Source organism: Hippichthys cyanospilos, chromosome 13 (genome assembly GCF_059441005.1).
Source record: "Hippichthys cyanospilos isolate Australia breed blue-spotted pipefish chromosome 13, RoL_Hcya_1.0, whole genome shotgun sequence".
Lineage (NCBI taxonomy): Eukaryota > Metazoa > Chordata > Actinopteri > Syngnathiformes > Syngnathidae > Hippichthys > Hippichthys cyanospilos.
This window is the reverse complement of record NC_142381.1, coordinates 11,702,523-11,720,119: the sequence shown is the minus strand read 5'-3', so window position 1 is coordinate 11,720,119 and position 17,597 is coordinate 11,702,523. Positions and strand designations below refer to the sequence as shown.

The window sequence follows — 17,597 nt, the reverse complement described above, 5'->3', positions numbered from 1 at the left end:
AAGACTCTTTGCATATTCAGCAGTGGAGGAAAAAATCATTGATTGCACAGCTCTGGAGGCCTCCTTGAGAAGCGTCTGGAAGGGGTTGACGTTTGTCCCTTACAATGCAGGCCCTGATACTCTCAAGGTTACTACTGCAGAATTGCTAATAGAATTCATGCACAAAAGCACCATTGAGAACATGAAGAAGGAGCTGATAAATATGCCGCAAAAATGTGGCGTCGCATGCGACCAGCGGCGTTTTGCCATGCGGGGCACAGCCTCGCAAATACGCTTTCATGTAATGGCCTCATAAATGCCACTTGTCCATCAGCCGGGCCCTGTGGCACCGCGGCCAAGTGTCAATCAAACGTGAGTGGCCTGTAGGACTGGCTATTTGAATGACGTTGCTATGGCTCCCTTTCGGAGGGGTCTGTTAGCTTGAATGCAGCCTCCTTTTCACCGCACTTCTTTAGTTAACTGTGTCGTTTGGGATGAAAGTGGGAATTCTGTGTGAGGAATCACATTAACTAAAATATGTGCATTATTACAAGCAGGGAAAGTGCTATGAATTGATGGAAACAGAACTGATTGGAAACAGATTGGAAACAACTAACAAATGTATTATAGTTCCCTTGTGCACATAACAGCCTCAAACAGACTTTTTTTTGGTCAATATGCCACGTACGGCTGTAACGGGAAATTCTGGAATTTGCCCTCTGGTGATCATAAAGAATTATCTTATACATAGTAGTATCAGTTACGGAGGAGATATTAAACAAGAATCGGGCACTGAGACTTGGAGTATAAATCTTGAAAAGTGCCAAAGATGTGACAAGATAAGGGGGAAAAAAACGACGTAAGTAATGTATTTGCCACAATGCTTCCAATATAAGGTTTAAGAAAATACCATCACATCTTTGAATTTCCCCTGAAAGGTAGCCTGGGAGCAATGGGAAGTACATGCCAGGACAAAGCTAAACCTATTAGCACGACAAACGGGTGCTTGTGTGTTAGATTTCAGTGTCAGACAAAGTATCGTATTACTGTACTGTAGTTCATTTCCACAGCGAGCGACAAAAAAGACACGAGAACAACGATGCAGGCCCGGCACTTGAACGACGATGAGCTACAGTCCTACTCTGAGAAGAACACATAAACAATGTTGAGAGGAATTTCTGAGCGCCGTTCGATTGTGGTCTGAGGTCTCTCCGAGTGTTGTGGTTCATTTACAATAGCAGGCCAACTGTAAAAGGAGAAAACCATACGAGGGGTGAAGCGGGGGTGCGCTAGTGGATGTTTGAAACGCGTCGCAGGTCGTGGCAGTCGTTTCAGCATGCAGAGCATGTAGGAAAAACATTTACCCGATTACATGTGATTAAAAGACGGAATGCAAACTGCAGGCGCAGAACAAGTAGTAAAAAACAAAAAACAAAGTAACTGTCACTTATGGTAACTGTTAGAATTAATGGCTTGTGAGACCACCTGAACTGGACCAACAAACTCAAACACTTACTGTTGGGAATGAACACTTGTCGAAAAAAAATCTACCGTAATTGCAATTTGGCCCTTTCGCAATATTGTGATTGCAATTTAACATGCAATTATTTTTTTTTCAAAGTTCTCTTACCATGCATTTGTTAACAAGTGTATAAAGTTGTGACATCCAGGTCAATTTTTTTACACAACTTCCTTGTATTTCTCACCTAATCATCTCTTGTAGAAATTAAGATTTTCTTTGTTTTGGATGACCTCATTAACAATGTTAATAATATATTTAAGAATACAAGGTAATACGATGTGCAGTGAATAATGAAGCATGTATGTGTAGCAAATATGGCTCCATTGTTACTTGTAAAAAAAAGACTGCAAAGTGTGTTGCTTTGATTCATCGATCAGCCCTATTTGTTATTGACTGAGAAGGAATGATTAAATATTTCATGTAGCTTCTAAAAGCCCCAAAGAATGTGCTCTTAATATAAAATAATAAACGTTTGTACTCCTCTTGCCTCATTTTTTTTTCTTTTCTAAATTTAGCATGGGCCTCGGAAGACTTGTCAAGGGCTGCAGATCAAAACATCATCTCACCGTGGCTGATAGGTTAAGTGTATCCTATCTCCATTCTCATGTGTAACTTTGAACTTGTAATCAGTGTGAGGTCTGCTGTGCATCAAAAGCTATCCGCCGCATTCCCATTCATCTTCAGTGATAGGAAAAAAGAGAGTTGAATACCGCTAACTTGGCAATCTTTCATGGTGGTCCAAGTCAAAAAACAGCTTTATAATGTCTGCAATCTACTGTAAATCTTCCATGCATTTTTCTTCTCATGCCCCGTGGAGTTCATATGAATGTTCACAGGAAGATGTAAACGTCATTATTCTGTGGAGCTATATTGGATTGGCGTCATTGAGGAAGATTGTTGTTTTCCCTTCCTCGTTTGTTTTCTGTCAGCTGTGTTGAAACTGGCTGCATGAGATGCTTGTCGGCGGCAGCGTAAACACGTAAAGTGTACATGTGTCATTGGGTTATGTAGTAAAAACACCACTTATTCGGTTAACAATTAGGCTGGCCTCAAACTTTTTTTTTTTTTTTATCCAATGCAAACACAGTGAGGCAAATAGTCTTCTGCAAAGTATTTGCAGCTTGGAAAAATTTAATTCAAAATTTCAGAGATCTGGAAAAATCACAGCTTTTGGTTATGCCTATGTTGTCAAATTTTTAAAGTGTCTTGTCCAGAGGTGTCCAAACTTAGCCTTCGAGGGCACTTATCCTGCATGTTTTCCAGGTTTCTTCCTCCAACACAACTGATTCAAATGATCAGCTGAATATCCTGAATATTTTAATCAGGTGTCGTAAATGACTGAAACATCAAAAACCCACAGGATAGCGGCCCTCAGAATCAGGCTTGAACACCCTAGTTGCGTGTGTGATCACAAATGGATGAACATAGCAAGAAAATTGTTATGTTGGTGACACTGACTGTTCTTGTAAAGTAGCTCCCCTCTTATATTCCAGCATGTAGCATGGTCCACTTTGTTTTCATACGCAACTCACCTCAATGATGTAAAGGACGATGTTTTTGTAGAAGCAGTACAGGATACATTTGGCGACACGATTGTAATTCCAGGCTCCGTGGACCAGCAGAAGATTCTTCAAGTATTTAAACTGCATGAGAGGGGGAAAAAGAACAAAGATGCCTGCCTTGTGTGTACAATGCATACAGTGTCAGATGATTCTTAAATATGAGAGTAAGAGGAAAAAAAAGATGTAATTTTGTCATGTCTTTGCATGGAGATGGAAGATAGGAGAATAATAGCTGTCCAAAAAAAAAGAAAAACGATGTGGGTATTCAGAAGTTCAGCATAGCCTTTACATGACTTTGGAAGGATCTTGCTATAAGCACGTCTGTGGTGAGTGTAAAATTACAGTGTAATTTCTGGCTGATAAGTGTGATTACACTGGAACACGTCTCAGTGGTCAGTCTGAAACAAATTACAAAGTTTGCATTGCTTCCTTTTGCTGTCTGAAGCAAAAGACTAATTCGAGTAACATTATGGGGCAGTGAAACCATTCAAACCCTGAACCTAAGGATTGTGAGACTCACACTGACCACTTACGGCCTAAGATTTTTATTTTTTGTGTAAATAATAAAAGATAGTTGACAGTTGACTTCCATTGATAAAAAATGAAAATAATCACCTCTGACAGCTTGACCAAAGCATGTTTCATTTAGATTTTGAACAGCTTCCCAGATTGGATTTCACTTTTCCAGTCAGCCAATTATAGTTAACATACGGCAGTGCCAATATAGAGAAAACATCAGCAAAAAAAAAAAGGCTCTGGAAGTGTAATTTAATTTGCAGTGTGGATTATAAGAGGCCACCTGTCTTTGACACACATAAACCTTGGACATGTAATGCGCACTGAAGTGGGGAACAAGCTCGACCCTCTTGAATAGTAATTGCATACTCAAGGACAGAGCATGCACTGTGTTGTACGCAACTATTGCGTTCCCATGCTCTGCAGCCCTGTGGCGGCAATAGAAAAATGTTGCATTGAATGGTGTTCTGTGTGTAAACACAGGAGTGTTTTTGTTGCTCTCAGGTATCGCATGTCGGCAGACACCCTTACTTGGAAAGTACAGTATGTGTTTACATTGTGAATTTTGCCGGAGTCTGTTTGTGATCTTGTTGTGCGGGGGACTAGGTTGACGTTTGGATGCTTGTTTTACAGGTGTTACCACTTCACTGTATAAGCTGATGCCCGAGCAGACAAGAGCGCTTTTGTTGTGCGCAAATATGTGCCAAACTATGGCTGACACTAATAACACACTTGACAGGTTCAATATGAGAGAAAAAAAAAAGTTGACAAGTTCATACTTTGTACTTGGTGAAATGTTTTTAGGCTTTGAGGATTTATTTTGTTTATTTTAAGATTGCCTGATCAAAGATCTGTCCAAATTCAACTGGCCTATCCAATCTATGAAGCGGAGGACTGTTCATTGCGTTGATCATGATTGACCGCTTGATTGCAAATGTGGTATTGGTAGTCGGACATGGAAAAAAAAAACTAACAAAACAACAGTAGAGGATACAAGAATTGAACTTGGTTCCAGAGGAGCTTTCTTTCTCCAGCGCATCTGTAGATCTTGCCTGAATGAAGATCACAGGTTAACTGTATCTTTCCCAGATGTGCCGTAACAACCTGAACTGGCAGTCAGCCAATCATTGAACCAAGGACTTCTTGACTGTCAGGTAGATATGATAACCGCAAGAGGCACTGTACTAACCCACAAAAACACTGCTATTGAGAAAACAAAAACCCTCACACATTCACACGTCTAAATGTAGCTGCCCACATTCTACCACCTTTGTACAAATTAACATTTATCCAACTTCATTTGTTGATGAACGGTCATGGTGATAGTCACCTACGATGAGACCAAAAGTATTGGAAAAATCTAAGTGTGATCCAAAAAAATGTGTCAACCATATTTTGAATGATATTGACCATCCGAAGAAGAAGAAAAAAACAGAACAGAACTTGATTTGAAGAGGAGATGAACAAGTACCAAATTCATGTGAATGGGAACCAGGGCTGTCAAGCTCACCTGAGCAATGGAGTAGTCAGAAGAGTTGGCGGCCTGCAATCCCTCGTTGCCCGAAATTCCCACGCCGACATGCGCCGTTTGGATCATCCCGACATCGTTGGCGCCGTCGCCGATGGCCAGCGTGATCACCTTCACCTGCTTCTTCACCATCTCCACCACCTCTGATTTCTGCAGAGGAGACACTCTGAAAAAGAGGAGCAAATATGCAATTAATTTTGAAGCATAAAACTCGATAGGTTTTAAGTCTGTAAACAATGAGGGCAAAAGTCATTGAGTTTCACCAAATGGAATGTCGTACCCCATACCAAAAACTTCTTCATTTGTTTGTTTGTCCTTGGATGACTTTGTCAGATGTCAAGCAATCCGTTCTTGTTTTTCTGCACTTGGCATTACACAAAAACAATTCTTGAAAAATTGCTTACCTCGAGCGTTTGGAACATGTACATCTTATTGCGGCAAATATTTGTCGTAGGATTGCAAGATTCTCCCATGAGTGAAAGGCCTTCATGATTTTCCGCCAAAAGTCTCCATTAGTCCCCAACTGCTTGTAAATATGATGTGGCCTTTTAGAAGTTTTTAATGTTTCATATTTCAGCATGCTGTCTAAAACTGCGGTCGGCTCGTAACGTGGCCGGATGACCTCCTCTGTTGCTCTCCCCGAGCCTGATTGTTAAACATACAGCTGTACAACCTCCATCCTTTTCCTTGTGGATGTTTTTTAGTGTGCTCTGAGGAGCTTTTAATACTGTACATGTTTTTATGCATTCATCTCTACTCTCAGGATTTTTTTCTGTGAACATTTGTGTAACTTTGTAGGTACTATTGAATAACGGCGCCGAAACAACGAGATTTTGAACATACAGTTGTTTATATTTATGTAGCACTCATTTTACAAAGAGTCTTCTCTCCATCAATATGAAATAATCCATATTAAATATAGTTTCTGGGAGAGATGTTCTATCAGTCAATTTCATCAAATCAAAAGATCTTGTTGTGTATTCTACTTTTATGAGATGCTTTGAAATGGATGAGCCCAATAGTGAAGTATAATTTGGCGGCCTGAAATGAAATAAAACATTTTAATGCTTTAGCTATCAGTGTGCTGTCGTCTTGATAAACGTGGCAGTGGCATGCGTCGGTCAAAGTACACAAAGACATATGTGTGTATGATGTCCGCAGTTGGACCTGGAACCGATTATTTCAATTGATTATTTCCCATGGGAAGAATAGTTTCACAACGTGAGGTCAACCAGCACCGTGGAAGGGTTCAACTGGACTATTTCATCATCAGTACAAGATGTAGTGAGACTATCGTTCTAAGTTGCTCTATTAGGTACCACACACCAGTAGCCAGTGTTTGTAACGCAAGAAATAAGGGTTATTACCTCCAATTCACACAGCTGTGTTTGTGCGACGGTTTTTGCATATGGGCGATTGGAGGTGCCGTAATAAATGATTGTCAAGTGCAATATTGTGTGAACAAGACCTCATTAATGCAAAAGGGGTGAAGAAAAATCCTAAACATCACATGAAATGTCCATGTAAAAGTTTGATTAAGCAAAGAAAACATGGCTTCGCTTCAGGCCATATGCAGTACCATGTAAGAACTACATGTTGCTTGACAGCTAAAGTACTTCCTGTCATTTATGTGACTCGGCAAGGTCAACAATGCAGCACCATAAGGTTGCTAGTTGACGTTGTAAATTTTCCTGTGACAGTGAAAACCCTTTAAACCTGTGTCGTAAAATTAGGTGACAACACCTTATTCTACCTGCAGCAGATGACGGCCTTGCAGGACAGGGCGAGGTCCAGGAAGTACTGTCGCACCCCAAAGGTGAGCGCATATTTGAGAGTCTTCCCATCGATGATGAGAGCAAAGTCATTTTCCTTGTAGATGGCATCTCCAAGCATTCCGCAGTGATGGCTGAGGGTCTCCCTCGTTCTCTGCCAGAAGGGAGGAACACATTGGTTGGACTTGATGATTATGGCAGTGAAATGGCCACAATCTGTATTATTTCTAGCTTGCCTGATTCTCAATCATCCTCTTTTAATTGTTTGTTTAATGCGTTTCACCCAGTAAATCACGTTGGTATGAAATGTGTCTCTTTTGAAGACAGATGTTAATAGCAGCACCAACCAGTAATAACAATTGTTAACAGATGCCAAAGTACTGTAATATTATTATAAGCGTGCCATTCTTAATCCTGGCTACATTACAACTTCTACAGATAAAAGGGGTTTCAGGTTTACCTAGCAAATTGCCACAAGTAAATGGAGAAAAGAAACACATGTATAAATACAATGTATAAAATTATGAGATTGATAAAAAGCTAAGATCAAACAAAATAATTTGAATGATTACAATCTCTTTTTAGTCCTAGCCACATTTCTAAGTTTATCCAAAGATACAATTTTGGGGGAAGAGGGTAAAATATTGTTTCTGCTTATTCTAATGTTTTCTTTAACTTGCAATCCAAAGGGATGAAAAGCAGGGAAAATTAGATGATGGATGAGAGAAACCGGTCGGACTCCAACTGTGCTAACCTATGCTGTAATTTACAATCCCGCAAATATTTAGTAAATCAACACAAAAGACCTCCCCTGCAGTATTATTATTCAAGTATAATTCGTCACCATGCCATCAGGAGACTTTGAAGACTTGTTAATTAATGAGTGATGCCATTTTTAAGGCAGTATCGCCACACCGACTGAATGCCAAGTAGAAAGAGTGATGATGACGAGCGATGGTGAATGGGGGACTAACTAAAGGATTTACTGTCCCGGCTGGAAGCATATGGACTGGAAGCAGGACCCATGAGATCATCTCAGCCTTCCACCATCTTCCTCCCAGATGGCGAAACGCTTAGGAAATTTAGCAAAAGGTCGTTGTCACGGGCTCATTTGAAAAATGTAGGAAAATGATGGCGCAGTTGTAGATTGCAGTGTGCTGGTGTTTAATTTCATCACAACACCCAGCTGACGGTGAAAAATACACAGCGTGACAACAGAATGCAAAAATAAACCAAAATATTCAAATTTGTATTAAATAAGTGATGATAATATGTTTAAAATATAACACCTTAAAAAGAGTACAAGAAAACTCACGTTTCGCTTTTTTACAATTCACAGGCAGCTCGCCACCATGCCACTAGGTAGAGCATTTTTCTAGCCATTTTTTTCCCCAAAATGAGGGTCACATTCCTGATTGTACAACTTCAGGAGGATTTGACTTTGATGTTGCTTAAACGAGGTCCCTCAGGATTTGTAAAGGTTCAACTGGACATGATGTCATGCATGATGGTAGCTAAACCCTCTGTGATTGAAAGGTATGTCTTTAAGAGAATGTCTAAAATTTCAAATTGTGCAACTTTAGCGTCATTCCAAATTAGATGTCAAACAATGAATAACTTGTTTTGGCTTGTCATTTATTCTTTTAATGCTAACTAAACTAAGGTCACACGAGATTTGCTGAAGTCTCGTGCAAAGACTTTTCAAATTGAGTGTCGACCAATATGCTTTAGACGTATTTTATTTTAAAAAAAAGCAAACAAAAAAAACGCAAGTAATAATCTACTGTACACCATACTGTATAAACAGTTGTGTTAAAAAGAAAACCCGGGTCAAATTAATGCAAATATTAGGTTGGTCCTTTTTTTGACCGATAATTAGATTATTTTTGACTTATCTGTTTTTAGAATGTATATATTGTGGTGGCGGGGGGGCACTGGTATGTCAAAAAGTCTCCACATGAGTGTCCTGGTGCAAGCAGTGACCTATAGCAGTTTCTGTGTGAGAGTGTGTTTATGTTCTATTGTTCTTTCGGCATTCAATAAACTGCTGAAAATGACAACAGCAACTCAGGCTCTCCTTTCCTACCTGTGAGGGTATGAAAACAGTACAAGGAAATGCGTTGTCACCTTGACTTACAAGTTTACAAACAAGTGGGGGGGAAACTACTGTATGTCCTCATGCAAAGATGAAAGACATTTAAACAAAAAAAAAAACCTGGTGGGTGGGTGAGAGGGTCCGGCCCGTGACAATATGTCAAAGCGACCATGCAGGACCAGGGGGGAGAGCACAGCAATGGCTTGGCATAACAAAACTCTGAAACCTCAGCTAAAAGGAAATATTTGGACAACGGGGCTTTGCGTTTGAGCAGATACACAGCAAGAGAGAGATGATGGATTAACACAGGAGAAAAGAGCGAAAGAGGACACAATCACAGAGCAGCTGCACACATGTGGACCTTCTGTGTAAAACAGCCCAAAATCAGACGTGTCATTTGTCAAACCGTATTTTGCAAGGGGAACAAAACTTTGTCGACATTGTTATTTTTCTAAAACCCGACCTCCATTTTTGGGTAGAATCCAGTCATCGCACACAGTGATGGACACTCAAGCAAAGCAGACATTTCCCCCCCCATTAAATTACGCTGTGGAGTTCCAACGCTAATTCTACATGTCTCCTTCTAAAGACCTTTTGTTATGGCTATAATGAGCCATTTAGCCTATGTGAATCGCTAGTGTTTGGTTTTGGGAATGGTCATTCAGAGCCTCCCGTAAAGACTGAGCTCTATTGTTGATACAAGACACTCATGATGTGGAATCGGGATGTTTGCAGAGATGTAAAGTCATCAACTGCCTAAGACGGGGGAGCCACGCCACAATGGGGTTAATCCTGTTAAAATAGACATGTAGGCAGGCAGGGACAGTGAATGTTGATTCTCAACATTGCAGCACTGTCACTTTCCCAAAGAGGACAATTTGAGCAGAAATGATGCCCTGTACTAAGTAGTACCATTGAATTATTTTTTTTTTCAGTGATTATTCTGTATTGAATTGTCCCAGCCTGAATTATAAAAGGTACAAACTTAATAATTACTCACATTGATAAAAGAAAGCATTGGAGTAGTCTCAAAAAGTCAAGTTGATAAAGACATTTTGTTTTTCTTGACAATATTTTGGGGGGATTTTGTAAACACTAAGTGTTTTCAAATATAGTACAGTTTATATATCTCCACGTCTTGGAAGCATTTGGGTTTTTTTTTTCCAGTAAGTGAAGCTTTTTTGTTGAGGCCTCTTTTTTAAATCACAATCATTGTGTCAGGTTGCTGACTTTTTTATAAAATGTATATAGAGAAATATACAGTGCCTAATCTCAATAAAGTTTTCACAAGAAGTTCATAGTCTTCTAAACAGCATTTATATCTTTATAATACTTACCAAAATATTCTATAAGAGTTAGGACGTATTGCAAATTCAAAACATTCTTTATATTTTGTAATAAAGGCTGCAAAAGAATATTCTTTATAACCAAGTTCTTTGAAATTTGAATGCTGGGTAGGGTTTCTAATTTCTAATTATCTATTTGTTTTGTGAGAGATGTTAATGAGTGAAGGATTACATTCACACACAAAACAAGGGATGGAAATAGAGTAACTTTTGTCTGATTTCGTGCAATTGTCTTGTGGGAACAAGTCATCTTAGGTGATTGAGCATGTGCATTGAAAGTGAGCTAATCCTACATCGGAGAGCAGGTTTCACTTGAGGAATTTCAGACCATGCGAGCTGATGCAGCACAGGGGATGTCTAAAATGTTGACAAGCATGTGTAAACCAGCGAGTAGGGAAGACATGCTCCAATTACTCTCTTGTGCAGCACATGGCTGCCGTGAACGAGCAGCCGTCCCATGTGTGCGGTGCGATGCGGCGCGGACGCTTTATGCTTTTTTTGCGTTGTTAACAAAGTTCCTTATGTAAGCATCTGCTCAACCACAACCGAATGGGAGTTGACATTTCAAAGCGCCGATCCGCGCGCTTTATGAATGCACCGGCCCCAATTTTTTTTTACTTCAACTCAATTTATCACGCTTAACGAATGGTGGACAGGATGATGGCAGTCTGTCATCGCCGCTCAACACCCGCCGCCTTCCTTTACACCCCTCTTCTTGCTATGTTTTTCCCCCTTAACACACTGAACCAAGCTACGTTAAATCTTGGTCTGTGGCCCTTTTCCAGTGTGGAGATTTGCGCTGTGCTGTCTCACAAACGACAGACAAGGCTCTCCTGCCGGGGGTTAACAGACTTCTCTGCGGGGTGCCTTACACGCGTTAAAAAGAGATTTAGAATGTGGGCCTGCTGTCGATGGGATGGTGAGTTCCCTGTGGGCACATTCTCAAACCTCAAGTCTTTATTTTTAAACGCAGGCTTGCCGAAGACAGAAGACCATCCAGCAACAAAGGAGTTACTGTATTTATTACTAATTCATTAAACATACTCTAAGGCGGTGTTGCTCAACATTTGTTGAGTCAAGACACATATTGGAAATGTGAAAAGATCTCGAGACACCACCAGGAAAAAAAATGCGTCACAAAAAAAGTGTACTGTATTTTTGGGACTTTAAGATGCATTTTCTTTTTTTTTTCCATAGTTTGGCCTGTCCTGTGACAGATACTGAGGAGTGACATCGTTTTTTTTTCATTATGCATGTTTCTCCCATATTTTTACTTTACCTTTTACTTATGTGTTTTACTTATGTGTTTGTCAACCGCAAAATGGGAAGTAGAAAAAAAAAAAACGGAAGCCAGTAGTGGCCATTTCATGTTGCAACCAACATTGTGTCATTTTTTGCTCAAAAGACCGTTATTTGTTTGTATTTTTCGGCAGGATTCCCATATTGAAGAATGAGAGCCTCTCAAAGAACAAACTTTGCTAAGTGACTCTGAATAGTTGATGTAAATGGATTTCTGAACATGGGCAAAATTCAATGACCACCACTGGCTTTACATGTATGTCACTTTGGCAAGGCGGCGGTATAAAATAAATGTAGTCCTTGCTTTGGACAAAATGCGATTTTAGTTATGCTATATTTTAATTTATTGTAGCCTGCGTGTTTGCATGTGTGTATTTTGCAAGTAGTGCAGATCCAGAGTCCGTTTGTGTTAATACTTAGTCCATTTCTAAGATTAACCATTTCATGCATTAGGCCCCTCAAAAGTCCACATTTGAACAGCCTCTAAGTTTCTGAACGGAGTTTGTGCTCTACTTGGTATTGCGTTTTGTACTTGATTCATCTTCATGATACATTCTTTGACTTGATGAACTTATACTTCAAAGCAACGTATAGTCCATAAAATATGATAAATATCCTGAAATAATGATAATCTTGGCACCATACATAGCTGACATATACTGTATGTATGAACAAAGACAGACATTTGTGGTTTAAACTGTTGTACGTTTCTTCTTTTGAGTCAGTCAAAATGCTTATGTCACTTGCCATAAAGTTCCAGCTTAATCTTGTTTTCCCAAAGAACATTCTCTCAATCTTTGTGGCATTTCTCTATGGATTTCATTGCCACTCTCGTCAAATGGATTTTCATGGGACCACATTATTGTGCTCTATATCATGGATCAAAAGATTGGATGTTTTCTTGGTCGGTTACATAATTTAATAACATTGTATTTCTAATCTATTTGGGGTGGTACAACAATGTGTAGTACTTACATCAAGCGTGTCTTCATTTATCACGAGCATGCCCATGTTCTTAGTCAGAAGTTTACAGGAATGTCCTATTGAAGTAAAAGAATGAAAATTGTTAGCACATTAAAAGAAATCTAATTACTGTACATAAAAAAACATTTAGCCATTGCCACAGGGTTTTAAACTAAATTTCAAATTTGATTCACGCGCTCAGCAATCTTGCCAAAAAGAAGCACAAAATGTTACAAGGGAGAAAACGTCACATTTGCAGTATACAAGCTCACCACATTTTTAAAGACCCTAGTTCAAATGTAGCCGCTTGGAGCCGATGACTTGGGACATGACTAATGACTTTGCTTTACAAGCGTTTGTCAGCTTCCTGTTTTAATAAGGACTCACAACTCTGGGTTACCTAACATGACTCTCTGGGGAACATTCCGAGCTGCCGGCAGGGAGACTCCAGTTAGGTGGACGAATGATTTAACACAAATAATTTAACCCTAAAGCTGTTCAAAAGACAAGGATCTAGCAACATTTGGTTGTCACCCACTGAAAAAAGTATAAAGTCTTAGACGATTGTCACACTGAGCAGGATGGATTTATCAATTGTACAAATAGACACAAACGCACTTCCGCTTGTAATATGTATTTACATACATTTACTACAATGATAACCACAAAGTGGCACAGATTAAAATAAGACGACCATGAATTACCCAAACCTTGTCCTGTTAAATAGGAAAGCGCCCGTTAAAATGGTGTACATAGAGAACAACTTTGGTCACTTCTGGAAATTTTTTCAAGAGGGTTTACTGCAAAGTTTTTTTTCTTTGCATGTGTGTGTAGGTGGTATTTTCACTTAGTGAGTCTGGGGTTAGGTTATGCATCAAACACACCATAAATTCATGCTAAGGTTTCCCCTCAAAACTAAACACCATTGAAGGGCTGGCAACTGGTAGATTATTTTTCTAAGTGCAAATGTTCAAAGTTTGAAAAACGTGTGGCAAATGTCTCCTCCATCCCAAAGGCTTGTCTCTGCTCTCGCTCTGCTCTTGTCCACCGCTTCCGATTAACGTGTTTACCTTCAGCTGATTTGACAGCGGCCGGATAGAAAATGTCGCATTCCTTGGCCTGTCATCTTCTCAGGCAGAACTAAACAGCGCTCCCACGGGACTTGAGGAATGCGCAATAACGACATGGCATGTCACGGCCGCCTCCGCCTTTGCAACAATTAAGAGATCACATTTGACTAGGCACTGAAGGGAGCTGGAATGGTCCGATCAATATGCAGATTTTGACAAGTCTGTTATGGTAGAGACCGATGTGCCTGTAAATGCACAGCCACAAATGACCACTAAATCCTGCTACAGTATATTGAGCTAAAATTGAGATCATCAGTAGTAATGCTGTACTGACTTGCAATAAAGGGATCAATTTCACGACATGAAAAGAATCAGCAAAGAATGAAGGACTACTTAGTTTCATGCCTGAATGTGTCAGTAAACAAGAAATGAAGAAAGATTTTGTGAGGAACCATCTTAATTGGAAAGACAATAAAACGTATAGAATAACACTATCATTTTTTAAATCAATTTAGTTATTAAAAAAGCTACAGAAAATATGTTGTAGAAAAACAATTAAATGAGGTGTGGTATTAAATGAGATAATTATTGAATTAATTGATTGTTTCAGGGAAATATAAGTTCATAAAACAAATTTTATGTTCTTTAGGTTATTAAAGTTCATTTTTGTAAAAGGCCAGATTCTCCCCATACTACAATGGTTCCACCCAACTCGCATGCCACGTCTCGTTACCTGTCAAGTTAATGATCTATTTTTGTGAACACATATTTACTATGATCCCAAAAGAGGATACTTTTAAGTTGAATATTTTTCTGTGTACAAATATTTATTTATATATATTTCTTTTTGAGAACAGGTCTGACACTTTATGTTGATGATTTTTTGGAAGACAAATATTGATACTTAAGTTAATGATTTATTTTTGTGAAGAGTTCTCTATTACTGTAACCCAAAACAGGACGCTTTATGTTGAATATTTTTCTGTGGATGAATACTAATTTATAATTATTAAATGTTATTATATTATAAGTTTGAAAGGCTCTAAAGTTTAATGAATCAGACATTGATTGCATGTTCTAACACTGCTTTGCACTGGTTAAGAGGGACTTGGCTGGAAATATATTTCACAGGGGGTTAATCACTGAAAAAAAGGTTGAGAACCACTATTTTAGAATAATATATTGACATTTTAATGACCAAACGAACCAGAAAAAAAATATAATGTTAATGAGTGTTAATGGGAAAAACACTTTTTTGTTGTTGTTGACTTCTCCTTGAAAGTGGGGATCAAGCACTTTGGTTCCACTGCGTCCTGGCTCTGACCTGGCTAGTGACGCACTTCGGCCCAACAGCGAAGCAAACAGTATAGGGAAGCAAATCCCAGAGCAAATAGCACTGCATGCCAGCCACTCTGCTTTCAGAGTATTGTACATCCAAAGGTAACGGTGCAAAATGAACGACACACGCTAATAATGGCAGAATCTACAACACAAGTCAGATCAAACTGACCTGCTGTGTTCTTTTGCCGTTAAGCTGAGTCAACACAGCTGGCTTCTGGGTGATTTATGCTAGCCTCTGCCAAGAGTGGCATCTGGGTGGTTTGCTCCACCTCAAGAAAAAAAAAAAAAAAAACGTCCCTCATGTGCCATGAGCTCAAGTACGAGAGATTTTCTTTCAGGTTGGAAAAATTGTAAAATTAAAGTCAATATTGAGAGGGGATTTACAGTGCAACTGCAGTCCAAAAAGGCCGACCTGTAATAGTGGGCCTAGTGATCATGTGCTCACATCTGGGCACGCAGGGCACAAAGAGCTGATTGAAAAGCGCCCGCAGTGGTAGGTTGACTCCAAGCAGACAAAAGCTATCGATTTTCATGCCATCTTTGTTCACGTGTCGTCTATGCAAGAATTGGGGAGTGGGACTGCAGTACTAAATGTTCTGCACAAGTCACTCATTTGCACTTCTAATGCATTCTGTGAGGCCACAGCACCCCGAGGGGAAGCAGGCATGTACAAAGTGCCCGCTTGTGTACATGTGCATGTTATTTACATCATGTCAGTGAGTGGGGCTCATACATCATCTAATGTTCTGCAACAGATGCTTGCTCCGAGTTGTGTGCCACAGAGAACGTACGTGCCTTCTAGTTTCTACCTCTGCCCGGAGAACCTTGAAGAGGTTGTGGTAAACGTATCAGGTTTAACATCTGTGTCGTAATGTAGTCAGACCTACAAAAGCTTAAAGTCTTGAGGGATGCCCACTGTTTCAAGAAATAAAAAAAATAATTTATCACAGATAGGCATTACGCTTAAGGTTTTGTCATCAAAAAAGAAAATATCCCAAGTGACTTCTTCTCATTTTTAATACTCTCTAAACAGTCTTCAGAGCTTCCTTACCAATGTTGATGGCTGTTTCCTGTTTATCTCCCGTAAGGATCCAGATCTTGATGTCAGCCTTCATCAGTGTCTCTATGGTCTCGGGTACTTTATCCTGCAGCTTGTCCTCGATGGCGGTGGCCCCCAACAACTGCAAGTTCTACCACAGAGAAACGGGCAGCGTTAATATAAGAGACCAGAGTTGTAACATCACAAAAAAAATAAAAAATGTAGTTTTGTTGGTTACAGTAACTTTTCAAATTGGTTTCATTAAAATCCAATGAGTAATATGTAAGGTAGAATGTTATAATTGTATTAAGAGTTGTAATATTCTAATAAAAAAAAGTAAATTTCAGAAAAAGTCTGAATTTTATGATAGAGTCGTAATTTCAGGAATGAATTACAATACTACATACATAATAGAATGTAATACAAGTGAATAAAATTGAATAAGAAAACCTGTAATGTTTTAAAAATATCAGTATCAGAAAACATTGCTCTCTGTTTAGAAATGCAATTTTACTCTTCAAGTAACTGTCCTATAATAATATTTTTTCCACTAAAAATCTAACTTTATAAAAATGGGAATTGTACCGTAAAATCTGAATTTTTTGGTCATTTTTTTGTTTGTAAAAAATGCCTAATATTACAAGCAAGAACACGTTACAAGAGCATGTTATTTCCCATTTCCATCAGGTATAATGCAGCTGCTATTGCTTTCTACGCAGACAGACATAAAGCGGACCGAGAGAGCAAAAATCCAACCAGACCAGAAAAGCTTCTCTTAAGAGGGACAAGAATAGATCTATTCTGATCAGTACTTGTAATGGCTTTGGGCTATTTTTTTTTCTGTCCCACTGATGTTAAATGTCTTCTTTGATGGTTTTGGCGAGAAAAAGACATCACTTGGATCAGGATTACAGCCTCCCAGCCAGGGTGGGAACACAAAAGCCAGCAAACCAGTCAGGGCAAATGCTGCTTTCTACAGCCATAAAACACATGAGGGATACATTTGTGTATCAGTGTCAGCTAATGTAGTCACAATATTCGGATAATGGACGGCTGGATGGACAATTTAATGAAATTCAATACTAGAGCTGTATAAATTCTGCCTTTGCAAATATACTTTATAGTGGGATCTCAGATCCCAAACTTAAAGAGTTCATCTTACTCAGATTAAAATGTTAAAATGTATCCACTTTGAATTTGGCTGATTATTGCAGTATAAAGTTCATCATTGATTTTCATCATAAAAGAGTTGGCATGCGAGCAAAACGTTAGATTGTGACTCTAGAACGCCCCCATGTGGCTTGATGTGACAATTTATACCACAACCCAAAGTGTCGCGTACATAAAGTCTTTAACTTGCCCACTTAGCAGTGCACATTGCATTTCCCCCATTAGAAAAGGTCTCTGTTTATTTCTTGATGGATTGCTCGACTGCATATGTGTGTGTGACTTCCAGTGCGAGTGTGTGCACTGGCATGTGGTGGTAAAAAGTGCCAAGTGCGTGATTAACGACTGCGGCCAGCAGTGTTTGACTGGTGCTTCCTACTGGACCCACCTCTCACAGA

General features: G+C 39.3%; 1 protein-coding gene across 6 annotated transcripts in view; it reads right to left on the bottom strand.

Annotated features, from left to right (window-relative positions):
- Positions 1 to 17,597, bottom strand: part of atp8a1 (ATPase phospholipid transporting 8A1) — a 91,496-nt gene that overhangs the window by 25,007 nt on the left and 48,892 nt on the right. For all 6 annotated transcript variants that reach the window (XR_015867564.1, XM_088430888.1, XM_088430886.1 and 3 more), the window contains 5 exons: positions 16,045 to 16,183; positions 12,595 to 12,659; positions 6,861 to 7,033; positions 5,090 to 5,273; positions 3,034 to 3,144 (listed from right to left, as the gene is read on the bottom strand). Coding sequence is in view for 5 of the 6 variants with exons in the window: in XM_088430888.1 (XP_088287014.1) it covers positions 3,034 to 3,144; positions 5,090 to 5,273; positions 6,861 to 7,033; positions 12,595 to 12,659; positions 16,045 to 16,183 (672 nt within the window). In the remaining variant the exon portion in view is untranslated. The remainder of the gene's footprint in view (positions 1 to 3,033; positions 3,145 to 5,089; positions 5,274 to 6,860; positions 7,034 to 12,594; positions 12,660 to 16,044; positions 16,184 to 17,597) is intronic.